At 42.8% G+C, this 14,996-nt stretch overlaps 1 protein-coding gene across 1 annotated transcript in view; it reads left to right on the forward strand.

Moving 5' to 3' along the window:
- Positions 1-14,996, forward strand: part of LOC101517686 (organic anion transporter 7-like) — a 67,008-nt gene that overhangs the window by 10,090 nt on the left and 41,922 nt on the right. Inside the window, exons 3-7 of the mRNA XM_058662235.1 lie at positions 2,627-2,781; positions 2,888-3,056; positions 4,063-4,186; positions 5,964-6,079; positions 7,192-7,406. Coding sequence (XP_058518218.1) covers positions 2,627-2,781; positions 2,888-3,056; positions 4,063-4,186; positions 5,964-6,079; positions 7,192-7,406 — 779 coding nt within the window. The remainder of the gene's footprint in view (positions 1-2,626; positions 2,782-2,887; positions 3,057-4,062; positions 4,187-5,963; positions 6,080-7,191; positions 7,407-14,996) is intronic.

Genomic DNA, 14,996 nt, shown 5'->3' on the forward strand with positions numbered 1-14,996 from the left:
CTGATAGCACAAATGGGTAGCACCCATCCTCAATTCCAAGGGAAAGATAGGCACAGAAGCTGTTTTTGGAGGATAGAGGAACCATAAGCAGGAAAATCTTGGTTTTCAATCCCAGTGGTGGTAGAGACCCACACGCTCTTTATTTGCAGGGAGGGGGAAGCAGGTGGTCAACGTACTCTCTTTTCAGTCACTCTCAGTAAAACAGTGTCACTATAGAAGTAGCTAGTCCAGGAGGAAGACATTGGCAAGTTTGAAGCTCTCTTAATACCCACTGTCATGCCCAGTCTCCACCAAAGCCTGCAGCAAAGGCTTCAGCATAGCCTCCAGCCATGTTAGAAGGGGTACAGGAGACTGCAGCTCCTCCTTTGGGTAACTACTCTTAATCCCCCCGAAGGAGCTGATCAAGGAGCATGAGGTCTGTGAGAGTGCTGCTGCTTGGAGTCTTGGTGGTAGATGGACCCACTTGTGGCTTGGTGGGGAGTGTCAGGTGTTGCTGTGCCTGCTCTCCTTTCCAGCAGTGGTTCCATCTGTCAGAGGCAATGGTGTTGAATGACAGCATAGATCCTTGGTCTCAGGGGACAAATGCCCTAGACTTTGTACCCCCAGGGTGGCACTTGTCATTTGGGTGCTGGAGTCAGTCAGCCTGAAGGTGGTCCAGAGGCCAAGGATGAGATTAGACAGAAGGCTCTGGCTCCTAGGGCAGTAGAGAGGAATGTAAGACCTGTTATCTTAAGATGTCAAGATGTCACTCATCCACCACAGCCTGGCTCTAGAATTTGGGGGTGACATTTCATATTCCTCTGCAAAGTGAAACTACTATGTTGATTCCGGGTGGCTCTGAAAAGGTGGTTTTAGGCCCATTGGCACTGTGTCTATAGCTAGGTTTTCTGCCATGATGGGGTCCTGTTATGACTTCCTTGTCACACTGCCTGCTGCTTCAGGATCCCTTAGGTGAGGCAGTCAGGGTTGTGGTAGCTGATGTGAGAATGGACATGTTCTGTCTTTATGTATCAATACTTTTCCTTTTGACTTTCCAGGTTTCCACCCATCACTATTATTTCAATAATCAAAGCCACCTTTGCATAGATTTTATTCCTTTTTAGAAAATATTTGTTTTTATTTGTAAGGAAAAGTTACACAGAGAGAAGGAGAGGCAGAGAGAGCTCTCCCATTCACTTGTGCACTCTCCAAATGGCTGCAATGATTGGAGCTGGGCTGATTTGAAATGAGGAGCCAGGAGCTTCTTCTGGGTCTCCCATGTGGGTGCAGGGGCCCACAGACTTAGCTGTCTTCTGCTGCTTTCCTACACGATCAACAGACACCTGATCAGAAGCGGAGCAGCTGGGACTTGAACCAGTGTTTCTATGGGATGCTGGGCCACAGACAGAAGTTTTGCTTGCTACACCAAGGCCTCTACATAGGTTTTATTTAATTGAGACACAAATTTTGAAGTGAGACATATGTTGCCATATAAACACTCAGAGTAGAAAGTATTTAGTAGTTCTATCATGTGAATGTGCTCAGAGAGCAGACATGATAGCAGAGTATGTATCCAATCTCAATGTTTGCCAAACAAAAAATTAGTTATAAATTATGTAGAATTGGCCCAGGCTGTTTTGCATAGCTGCTTATACAAAAGCTCCCTTTCCTAGGAAGCCTTGGAACAGAATTCCTCCCTCCTCCACCTTTTAATTTTCCTCTTTTCTGCTCCTCCACACTCACCTTAATGCTTTCCTCTTCAAACTGTCTTTAAACTTCTTTGGACAATGGACTGTGTGTAACCTGTTCTTAAAGAAACCCATTACCAAAGGTCTACAACCTATGACTCAGCATGGAGAGCCTGTTGTGAGGCTCATCAGCTAATCTGCTGGGGCATTGCTCTATGGATTTTGTTTTCACACAAGTTTTGCCATGGTCTGTATGATGCAAGAGTCCCAAGTGCAGATTTAGACCCAGCATCGTTTAACCAGGGATGCCATATTAAAATGTCTTACTCAGTGGCTTACACAACAGAAGTTGACTTTCCTGTAGTTATAGGGGCAGGAGAGTTCAGGATCAAAGTCCTGGACAAGTTGGTTTATATTGAAAGGCTCTCTTCTTTGGCTTGTGGCCAGTTGCCTTCTTCCTGTGTCATCAAGGAGGTGAATGAGGCAGAGCAAGAGAGCTCTTGGGAGTCTTTTTCTTATATGGGCAATAATCCCATAAGCAGGCCCCACCTCATGCCCTCATTATCTTCTAAGGTCTGATTTCTGAGCATGTAAATGTCGGCAGAGCACAAATCCTTGCACATATGTACCCTTGGGGTCGAGATAATGCATAGGCTTTCTACCTGCTAAATCTATAATGTTGTACAAGGGAAGTTTATAATGGGTTAAATGTCTCTATAATGCAGCTGGCCTTATACGGCCTCAACTGGGGTCAAATCTATTGGTGGGGGACTGGAAAAGAATCTTCAATACCAGTAGTCATTGTTTACCAGCAAGGGTTGGTTACTTCTGAGGTCTGCTATTGATAAAGTGTGGGTGTTTTACTGTTAACACGTCAATTACATTTAAAAAGTGTGTTTTGTTTTTGATAATTTTTGCAAGCTATCATTCCCGTTCTCTAATCTGTCCCCATTTCTCAGGTTTGGGAGGAAGTTAGTGCTCACATGGTGTCTCCTCCAGATGGCCATCGCTGATACCTGTGCAGCTTTTGCTCCCAGCTTCCTCATTTACTGCTTACTGCGCTTCCTGACTGGGATGTCTGCTACGACCATCATGGGAAATATTACTATGCTTAGTAAGCCAACACTTTGGATCTTGGGCATTTTCCAAGGCCTTGACTTTGGCCTTAAAACTGAATCTTTGTATGAAGTGAAAATCCTCCTGTTTGTGTTCTCTTTCAGTTATAGAGTGGACATTGCCCCAGTTCCAAGCCCTGGGAGTGGCATATATGAGTTCCGCTAGTAACCTTGGACAGGCAGTCCTGGGAGGCATAGCTTATGTTGTTCGGGACTGGCAGATACTCCAGCTGATATTTTCGGTGCCATTTTTTGTCTTTTTTGTGTGCTCAAGGTATAAACTTCCTCTCTTCTTCTGTTTTAAAGGCTTTTGAGGTGCAAGGCACATGGCAGCAGGAACTGCGAACTCTACTGGGCAACACTTGATCAATCAAACACTTATTCTGCTCATCTGTGCTCCATGCACACTTTGAGAAGCACAACGAGGTTGCCTGATCATATTAAGAACATGCAATTAAAATAGAAATTCAAATCAACAAGAAACATTTTTCTACTTGAGAGGGTTGGGACTGGTGCCCCCACCCTCTGCTTCACTCCCCACATGTCCACAAAAGCTAGGAGCCAAGAGTCTGGAAATTAATCCAGGTTTGCCATGTGAATGTCAGGGGTCAGGTTACCTGAACCATCATCGGCTGCTGCTCAGGGTGTGAATAACAAGAATCAAGAATCAGAGTCAGAGTTAGGCATCCCCAGGTGGAATGTGTCTGAATCAGCTTAACAGTTAGACTAAAGACCTACCCAACACGAAATAAGTTTTATGTAATAATTTGTGTATTATGTGATTCTTGGATGCCTTAATTACTCTCCTTTGTGATTATTCAGTTTATGTTTGAGAGTTTCATTTTTCCTTTGTTTATTGGATAAAATATACTATGTCCCATCATGTTCAAATTAAAAAAAATAATTTGGACATAAATGTCACCAAAAGATTGCATAAAGCACAATAAAGACTTTTTCACTGTATATCTGTGAAAATTTTTAAAGACTTTCTCACTGTGTATATTATGCAATATAAAACTTCGTAAGGCACAGCATACTTCTGTTTGCTGAGACCAACAGTTGCCCTGAATAAAGGAAGAGCAATATTATTCCTGGTCTGCATTCCCTGCCATTAAGGTGTGCTACATGGTGAGGTCATCCTTGCATTTTCCTAGTATTGGTGCAAGAAATTGCAAGATTATACTCCCTGGATGAACAAATGATGGGAATTAGATAGGATAGGAAAGAAATCTTGGGTTACATGAGTGAGAGTTGACTGTGCACTTTTCTTCTTTGATTAGGTGGATTGCAGAGTCTTCTCGGTGGTTGATGGTTGCCAACAAACCTGAGAAGGCCCTCAAGCAACTCAAGAAAGCAGCACATAGGAATGGAATAAAGAACGTGGGAGACACCCTAACTATGGAGGTGAACAGGGAAGGGGGCTGGCTACGGGATTCAAGAAGAACATAGCCTGATGTATGCACTTGGTAATGTTTATTGGGTAAATCAAGGGTGGGAGCATAGGTCTGGCATGGATCTATTTCACTTCACTGTGTCAGCCTTCAGAAGATATAAATATTCACCATTTCACTATTGGACGGTGAAAGAGAGCATGCTGTTCAGATATTTGGTTAAGATATTCTATTCCACAGAGTTAGAAGGTGCTTATTTTTACTAGTTGTAGTGATTGTGCAGCTATCTCATCCTACCTGGGAAAAAACAATAAGAACAAATCCGTACTTTCATGTTTGTCACACTTGGGCCTTTTCTTTCCACAGGAAAATAAGGCCCTTAAAGGAATGGTTGGTGACATGCAAAGTAGAGGTTAACGTATTTTTTTGTGTTTTTGGTCACATCATCTGTCAATCAAGAGGTATTTGCTGAGCATGTCACTGTGTCAGGTTCTGCTCTACTTGAACATATGGCAGTGACCACTGCAGTCCAAAGCTGTGTTTGGTGTTTGAATTAGTCTACGTGTATGTTTCTAAGGCATGGCTGAGTGAAAATGACTCAGAGAAGTCTTTTCTATTTTTCTATTCCAAGTTCAGAAAGAAAAATATTACTATGAACCTTAGAAAAACTCATTTATCCTGTAATATACGTATAAATCGTGTGCTGAAAAATATTGTGTTGGGCAGGGTGTTTAGGAATTACAGTGGAAGCCATAGTCCTGGTTTTAAGAAACATCCACAGAAACAAGGAATCTCTGGTTTGGTTCTTGCATCACTGAAACACAGCAATCATTGGATGGTAATTTCCTATTTACCTCTTCCTCTATCATCATTGTTACAGTGTGATTCCCTGAGTGTCACTATTTTAGATACCTCCTGATGAAGAGATGAGGCATCTTGAAAAAAACAAAGCACACGTACCTAAACACATTCTGAGCAGTGTAAGAATCTGCATTTACTGTGTTGGAATTCTCTTCCTTGTGGACTTTCTCTCCATCTGGCTCTATGGGATTCTTTCATTTGTAGAAGTAGGATGATAAGAAGTTAATAGTATTTGGAGAATATTGATAGTATCTGAGCAGTTAATAAATCATCAAATACCTGGGGTGTGAAGGATACCATGTTATAATCTTACATTACCTTGTGTGTGTGGCGTAGGAAAATCTTAGAAGACAAACTTTTTTTTTTCTCTTTCTCTTACTTCTGATTCCTACATTTAACCTTATTATTTTTCAGAATTATTTTAGGTCATTAGTCTGTTTATAGATGTGTCTACCCCAAATTCCTTGATTTCACTCTGGTCATCTCATTCACAAAGACAAAGCCTGCTAGGCTTTCCCTCAGAGGCCAAGAGAAAAGCTTAAACAAACTCTCAGGAAATTTTTCTTTTCTTTGAGATTTTTTTTTTCCTGTAATGAGCAGTCAGCTGAGAACTAACTCCAGGGATCAAATCTCCAGTCCTTTGTCATGAAGGGAGCTTTGAACACTAATCCAACTGACTCTACATTGACTTTCTATCCAAGCCTCCAGTGTTTTCAAGATCCTAGAGCTCTCTTGCTGTATTTGAGATATCCTTGTCTATGTGTAATTATCCCCAGATTCCTTCCAGTCTGGTGACTTTTGCACTCATCAATGCTTCTTTCACACCTTTATTCCCACCAAGAGCAAGAGAGATCATTAATACCATCTGCAGCAGGTGCCGAGTGCTCGTACAGGGACCATCACTGAGCAATCTGTCATTGCTGTTGAAGGTTGTGAAGTCCACCATGAAGGAGGAGCTGGCAGCTGCACAGACAAAGTTTTCTTTTTGGGACTTGTTCCGCACATCCATTATGCGGAAAAGGATCTTCTGCTTGGCCTTTGCGAGGTAAGCTTCACACAGTGCGTGAGGAACACAAGCCAGGGAGACCTGAGCCTGGGATGTAAAAGGGACATGTGGGGTTGGGGGCAGATGTGGAGAGGAAAGATGAGAACAGATGAGACCTCTTACAGGTTTGGAAGCAATCGAAAGAAGCACAACATGCATTGGGGAGCTTTTTATTCAACATGATCCTACTACGGCCGTCACTGCCTGGTAGGATGATTTTCATAATGGCACAGATTTTGCCATAAGTATAATTTTTGGTGTGTTGGCTTTTAGTAAGGATAAAAGCACAAACAATGGTGCCTGGCGTGGTAGCCTAGTGGCTAAAATCCTTGCCTTGCTTATGCTGGGATCGCAAATGGGCGTCAGTTGTGTCCCAGCGGCCCCACTTCCCATCCAGCTCCCTGTTTGTGGCCTGGGAAAGCAGTTGAGGACGGCCCAAAGCCTTGGGACCCTGCACCCGCGTGGGAGACCCAGAAGAGGCTCCTGGCTCCTGACTCCTGGCTTCGGATCGGCTCAGCTCTGGCCATTGCGGCCACTCAGGCAATAAATCAATAGATGAGTCTTGCTCTCTGTCTCTCCTCCTCTCTGTGTATCTGACTTCTCAATAAAAATAAATGAATCTTTTTAAAAAAGTACAAACAATAAAGACCACAAATGTATATTGCCCAAGCTAACATGTCCATCAGCTCACATGGTTATTGTGCCTGTCTTCGTGACAAGAGCATGTAAGATGCATTCTCTCAGCAAAAATCCTGAATCAGATACAGTATTGCTAGCCATCGTCTACCAACATGTCATGTCACACTTCTAAGTATGTATAACAAAAATATGTTCTGCACATGATGGAAAGTGAATGCCTAAGCAGCACCTAATTCAAAATAGTGAAAAATTGCAGATAACTCTACCAGCTAGGATCTCATGGCCCACCTAATAAGAAATAAACGGCATTTTAGTATAATTTTAAAACAAATGTCACATAAAGTATTCTCTGTTAAAAAATAGTCACAGGTTTATGCCCTAACACCCATGACTGACTGACTAGACCAATAGTGTCTTATTTGTGGCTATAGGTTCTACCCCTGACACTGTTTTTTTTTACTGGTTTCTCACAGATTTGCCAACTCCATGTTGTTTTATGGCCTGAGTCTCAACATTCATCATTTGGGGAACAATATCTTCTTGATACAGTGTCTCTTCGGATTTATCAACATCCTGGCCAATTGTGTTGCCCTTCTAGTTATGAATCACATAGGCCGTCGAATAAGCCAAGTGGTGCTTTTGTTTGTCACGGGGATCTGCGTTGTTTCTGTCACGTTTGTACCTGATGGTAAGCAAAGAGGACACGTGGAAGGAAGGAGATTACCTCACCCTTTCCCTCAGCTGTTCCACTGATCCCACTTACCCAGAGTCAGGAGAAAAAGAATTGGGTCGTACTGGTTCTCAAAAGCCATTTGTGATCATAGGGCGCATTCTGTCATTCAGTTGCTGGGAACTGTCCGTTGTTGGTAAAGCTCAGCGTGAACAAGTGGTTGTCTTCATCACTTCCAAGAAGTATCTGGAAATTGGTGCCACTGATTCCTGCTACTTTCTTGAGGACGTCAATTTCTCACTTGCCCCTGGGCCAATCAAACTTGTCATTATGTGTGACGATGTTGCATACTTTGAGGAAACAATATTGTCACTACCTCCACCTGAACTTTTTTTCTGTTGCTAAGCCTCAGGGACAGAATACAGCACTCACAGTTGTGTCTCAGGGCACCGTAACTGCAGCCTTGGCTTAGCAGTGTCTTCATGACTTCCAGGAATTAGAAGTCCTTTCTTTTTACACTGGGTGTAAATGTGCAGTGGGAACCAGGTATGAAGCAGTGAAGGCAGTTTAAGCAGACATTCACACTTCCCTCGCTCTTCTGCTCCCAATTCCTCATCCTCTCCCTCCTTCCTTTCTCTTTCTTCAACAATATTTGCAGAGACATAATTTAGTTCAGTCTGTCGTCACGGGCTCAATGTCCGTGCTTGGTGTTTTGGGGACAGCGATTCCTTTCACTGTGTTTGTTTTTGTTTTTAAGTATTCCTGGTCTTTTTCTCCAGAAATGGAGACCCTGCGTGTGACACTGTCTACTTTTGGAGAAGGAGTTTGTGTGGCAGCGCTCCTCTGCTCTATTACCCATGCAAATGAACTGATTCCTACTTCATGCAGGTATAACATCTCAGGGATACTCAAGGAGGCCAACATGGATTTTTCAAACTCCTTGAGCCTTACACAAGAAAAGTTATGTAGACAGCAGTTCCGATAGGCACACCGCAGTACTTTTAAAGGGGACAAATGTAATGTATTGTATAGATAAAATTCTAAGACTTCCTTTTCCTTAATTTTTGAGATACATTTTAAATTTATATTATAGTGAAAGGCTTGGTGCTTTATTACATAATGAGTCCAACAAATATACAGTAAAAACAGTACTGTTTGGTTTGAATACAGATAAACTATAGACAATATTGAAATAAAAATGTCAATGTCAGTCATGCAAAGTTTTTCTGCAGTTTTTACTCCTCTCTGCTAACTACCAGATAAGAGAAAACCTTTGATATTTGTCTAACTTCAAGCATGATGATCTCCAGTTGCAGACATTCTGTTGCAAAAGTCACAAATTCCTGCTTTTTTTAATGACTGAGTAGTATACTCTGGGACATGAGCTGGTGTCCATGTTGGATACTGGAGGATTAGCTTCATATGCCACTGTGCCAGCCTCATATCCTGAATATTTTGTCATGTGTCCATTGGCCATTTGTATTTCATTGGTTAAAAAATGACTACAAGAGTATTTTGAAATTATTGAAGATGTGCCTGGTGCTCTTGAAAATATTTACTATCAAATAATAGAGTTTATTTGAAATGCAAGGTTATAGTGTGAGCAGCTTGCATGGCATCTTCCATAACAAAAGAAAAATACTGAATCATGACATATACACGTGCATTTGTGTTGTTTGTATCCAAAGGGCAACGGCTTTAGGAATAATTTCGATTGCTGGTAACAGTGGGGCTGCCCTGTCTCCGTTGGTGATGATTCTAAGAACATATTTTGAACCCTTGCCTTGGATCATCTACGGAATCATGTCCATCCTCTCGGGCCTCATTGTCCTCCTTCTTCCTGAAACCAGAAACAAGCCTCTGCCCGACTACATCCAGGATTTGGAGAAAGAGTGAGTGAACCCACTAGCCATTCTGCCTCTGTGCCATAGATTTGCGACAAGAACAACAAATACCAGGCAGGGCTGCTGTTCTGGCACAGCCTTGGACCAGGGCCTGTGGACTTGGCTTCTTTCCATGTGACCCATGGCATTGGCTTAGGATAGCATCACTGCATCTCCCACTGACCTCCATCATCCACAGGGGCTCTCATGATTGTCCAGGCCAGGACTGGCCTGTTTGCCCCTGTAGGTAGTGGTGAGGAGGCCAAAATTAGGCTCCTCTGTGTTGTCTATGTTGATGGGATGCATATGTTCCTGAAGGTATTTAAGCCTCATGTTCCAAATCTAATGCTGCATCTCAACCCCTAGACACTGACTGTCCACAGCTCAGAAATTATTACAAGCCATCTGGAACTACAGAGTCTGCAGTTTGCTGAGCAAATGAGGGGAAGAGTACATACAGGATCAGGACCTCTCCTACAAATGACACTGCTATGGAGAGCGGCTATTGTGTTGCCTGGGAGAGTCCTTCCTTTTGGATTTCATTAGGACACGTTCAATAAAGACAGGAAAAACATGGTGAATAAGATAAAAGGATTTGAAAATGATTATGCATTGGTTAGATCCGTCAATGTTTTCTGAGCTTCCCTGTTATGTCCAAGGAGGCCACTGAAGAATGGCAGGATGTCTGAAGGCCAGAGGATAGGAATGGTCAGATGTGCTTTCCCAGCCCCTGTCAGAGAATTCCTTAGATCTTAGGCAGGGGTGGTGGTTTCTGCCAAAGCTTGTGGGTGAAGGATGTGGGTGCTTGAGGGAGCTGTTATCTCTATGGACTTCCATGGCTGTGTTTATTTGCTTGTGGTTTTTATTGTGTCTCTCCCAGGAAAACGACCTCAAGGAAAGCACATGGGGCAGACACCATGGACAAGGTGACACGGCTTTAAGGAACTCCGGCAACTGATCGCTGACAACAGTGCAAGAGATGACGAGAATGCTTCCCATCAGCCACCTCAGGAGAAGCACTAAGTTCCTGCAGCAGGAAAGAAAGGACTTAATTTACAGTTGTGCTACCAAGTTACTAATACAAATTACCAACAATTAATCACTGTAAGAAGTTGAAAAGGAATCATGATTTCGATTTCATATTAGGCCACACAGTTCCCCACAGCCCTGACTTAATTTATGAGAGAAGATACTGATTTTTTTTTTATTGGTTGTTTCCCTAGTATGGTTGTTGATGTTGTATCTTGTTACATGCATTTTTTTGTTTGTTTTACTGAAATTATGTAAAATTACACATTTTTTCCTAAGGAAAAAGATCAAATAAACAAAAATTGAAGCATCAAAATAATCTTTTTTTTTCTGTTTCACAATACAGTTCTTTTTTTACTTCTTTTAAAATTATTGTCATTTTATGATATAGTTCCATAGGCCCTGGGATTTCTCCTGCCCCATTCCCAAATATCCTTCTCTCACTACTGAATTCACCTATATTATTACTATAGCATAGCTCTTCATAAACAGTCACATGTTCATCATTGCAGGCATGGACAATGGCAGAGAGTCCAGCATCCTATTGTCAAGATATAGCTAATAGTTTCATTTGTAGTCCATCTTTGAGCTGGAAGTAGAGATGCACACTGCACTGCATCCTCACATCTGGACATGATGGTCTCCATTACACAGTCAGCACACATAACTTTAAATGAGAAGCCACAATATGAAATCAACAACAGGAAGAAAAAAAGAAATTTACAATGCCATGAATTTCTCAAGAGGTTTTGATAGTTCAACAGTCCTGAATAGCCAATGAACCTGCCACTCCAATCACGATGAAATCTCTCCAAAATCTACTGGCTGCTATAATCCACCTTAGGTCTCGCTGTGTCCAGATCTTCACTGCCAATGCTTGGCTGGGTAGTTGATCAATTTGTTCTGTCTTCCGTCCTCTGCCATGGTAACAGCTGTCCTCTGGAGACTCCAATATACTGCCATATCCTCCATGTACATTTGGATATGATGTCCACTTCTCCACCTAAGTCACTGAGAAGGCCCAGCTCTGACACATGTACTCCACAGTCAGACCATGGAACCTGCAATTCTTTCCATGGTTGGGGTTTTGAGCTCAGTGGTTCAGTTCAGGGAATCACCAAAAAAACCTCACTTGAGACCATCTCCGACCTTATTCTTATGTGTGTTTGTCACCCAAATCAGCCTACGCACACACTGGTAGTTACATTTGCTGGGTCAGTTCTGTCTCCAGTCCCATGTTTTATGAAAATCAGTGGGTATTGGAACCCAGCATGATTCTGCCCACCACATACTTGGCCTTCATACAAACTAGTGGGAGCTGTAGCCTAGTCTGAGTGACCTGCAATAACCCCCAACAGGCCCGCACGCTTCCCTGGTTCCTGTGCTTGCCAGTATGTATAGCAGACTGGTCCCATCTGTCCCACATAGAATTCAGCTCTTTTTCATATTAATGGGCATTGAAGCCCAGTTCATCCCAAACAGCCCCACTATCCAGCCCACACTAGTGCCACCAGGTACCACTATCTGTATAAGCCATGCCTTCCCTGACAGGATTTGGCCCCTGTGCCAGCATCTGCCAGCTGATGCTGCGACAAAGCCCAACCAACCCACACCCACACTGGCTTTTGCATGTACTAGAAGGTACAGTCAGCCCAGCCTGGCTTTTGCCTGATCCAGCTCACATGTACCCCATCAGATATTATGGCCTTGCCAACCAGTCTGCCTTCATCCGAGCTCTCATGCTCACCAGTGTGAGCAGTGGCCCAGTAGGGGGGCCCTCGCAATCCCACCCACTGAGTCCGTCCCCACACTCCCAAACCCGGGTTTCGCATGTGCTGGTTAGGTGCGCGGCCCAGTCTGTCACAGCCCACCTAAACTCAGCATTTGCCAATGGGTGTTGTAGCCTGATTGGGCCAGGCTCACCCCCAGTTCCAATTCTTGCTGGTGGGAACTATGGCCTAGCCCAGCACTGCCAGCCCCAAGTCCCTGCCCTCATGTGGACTGGCTGGTATTGAACGCTGACCTGGCCCGACCAACACTCCATTCTGGCACTTGAATTTGCAAGCAGGTGACATGGATTGACCCAGCCTGGCCTGCCCCCGACCTGTACCAAATGTATGCCGATGGGTACTGTATTTTGACCTGGTTTGGGCTGCTCCCTATCTTAGTTCTTGCACTCACCTGCAGGGATTGTGTTCCAACAGAGGAATTACCCAAGCTCCTCCATCTGGATCTCTCGCAATGCCAAATCTCATGCACACCAGTGGGTCCAATGGGCCAGCCCTACTTAGTCCATGTCCTGTCCCACAGGAACAGTGGCCTTCTCTGACCAGCCCTCACCCATTCCCACTGAGATCTGGAACAAGACAGGAATGTCCACTTTCTCCACTACTATTCAACATCATCCTAGAGGTACTCGCTGAGGCCATAAGACAAGAAAAAGAAATCAGAGGAATCCAAATGGGAAACGAAGAAGTCAAGCTCTCACTATACGCAGATGATATGATTCTTTATATAGAAGAGCCAAGAGACTCAATACAGAGACTGCTACAACTTATACGAGAGTTTGGTAGAGTGGCAGGGTACAAAATTAATAAACAAAAATCAACAGCCATAGTGTATGCAAACAGCTCCAAGATGGAAAAAGATACCATTCAAAATAACAGAGAAAAGTATGAAATATCTGGGAATAAATCTAACCAAAAATGTAGGAGACCGTTTTGAAGAAAACTACAAACTACTTAAAAAAGAAATTGAACAAGACCTCAAAAGATGGAGTAACATCCCATGCTCCTGAATAGGTAAAATTAATATCATTAAAATGTCTATACTGCCAAAAGCAATATATACATTCAACGCAATCCCAATCAAATTGCCCAAAACATTCTTCATGGAACTGGAAACAATGATCCAAAGGTTCATCTGGAAACACAAAAAACCAGGGATAGCTAGAACCATCCTGAAGAACAGGAAGTTAGCAGGGGGAATCACAGTTCCGGATCTATGGACATACTACAGGGCAGTGGTCATCAAAACAGCCTGGTACTGGCACAAAGATAGAGAGGAAGATCAATAGAGCAGAATAGAAGCACCAGAAGGGAACCCAAACAGATACAGCCAAATAATCTTTGACAAAAAGACAAACGACAATCCAGGCAAATGGGAAGGTCTGTTCAATAAATGCTGTTGGGACAACTGGTTAATTGCCTGCAGAAACAAAAAGATAGACCCACATCTCTCACCATACACTATGATCAAATCTAAATGGATAACAGATCTAAACCTACACCCAGAAAGCTTCAAACTTTTGGAAGAAAATGTTGGAAATACTCTGCAAGATCTAGGGGTAGGTCCCTACTTCCTAAAAAGGACTCCAAAGGCAATAGCAATCAAGACCAGAATAAACAAATGGGACCTCATCAAACTAAGAAGCTTCTGTACAGCAAGGGAAACAATCAACAAAGTAAAAAAGCAACCCACAGAATGGGAGAAGATCTTCGCACATGACATAGGTGATAGAGGGCTAATCTCCAGAATATACAAAGAGCTACAAAACAACCAAAATGCCAAAACAAACAAGCCACTAAAGAAATGGGCACGGGAAATGGGCAGATACTTCACAAAGGAACAAACCCAAATGGCAAATAAACATATGAAAAAATGCTCAAGTTCCCTGGCAATAAGGGAAATCCAAATTAAAACATCAATGAGGTACCACCTAACGCCAGTAAGACTGGCCCACATGAATAAAAGCACCAACAACACTTGCTAGCGAGGTTGTGGGGAAAAGGGAACCCTTCTCCACTGCTGGTGGGGCTGCAGGTTGGTATAGCCTCTATGGAAATCAGTATGGAGAACATTCAAACAACTCAAAATCAACATACCGTATGATCCAGCAATAGCACTCCTAGGAATATATCCAGAACACTTGTTTTATGAGAAACCAACATGCACTCCTATGTTCATAGCAGCACAATCAGTAATTGCAAAAACATGGAAGCAGCCAAAATGCCCATCAGCAGAGGATTGGATAAGAAAGCTATGGTTCATCTACTCCATGGAATACTACTCAGCTATTAAACAAAACAAAATGCAGTTCTTTGTGGCCAAATGGGCCAAACTGGAAACCATAATGCTAAGGGAAATGAGCCAATCCCAAAAGGTTAGATACCACATGTTTGCCTTAATTTAAGATGATATGATGTTATGTATAACATGTTATGTTACGTCATGTATGTTATATGTTGTGTATAAACTAAAATTGAAATGTCAATGAGGTGGTCACAAAAGGTGGTTAAGAACTCGCATTTACTTTTAACATATTGGTTACTCATTACTATGTCAATTAATCCCATAATGATGTAAATTTTTGCTGATGGTATGTTGGAGCTTTTAATTGATCGGGATGATACTCTGCTGGCTCTGTCTTCAAACCAGAGAGGGTAAACCTAAGAAGCCATTGAACTTGACTGGACAATAAGATGCTGGACTCTTTGTTTGGTATACGCTTGCAATGGGGGAATCTCAGCTGAACTTGAACTGTGGTTATGCAACAAGGTGGAGGAATCCACCATGGTGGGAGGGTTTGGGGAGGGGTGGGGAGAATCCAAGTACCTATGAAACTGTGTCACATAATACAATGTAATTAATGAATAAAAAATAAATAAAAGATTAGGACTGTAAAAAAAAGTTTTTG

The sequence above is a fragment of the Ochotona princeps genome, chromosome 4, assembly GCF_030435755.1.
Source record: "Ochotona princeps isolate mOchPri1 chromosome 4, mOchPri1.hap1, whole genome shotgun sequence".
Lineage (NCBI taxonomy): Eukaryota > Metazoa > Chordata > Mammalia > Lagomorpha > Ochotonidae > Ochotona > Ochotona princeps.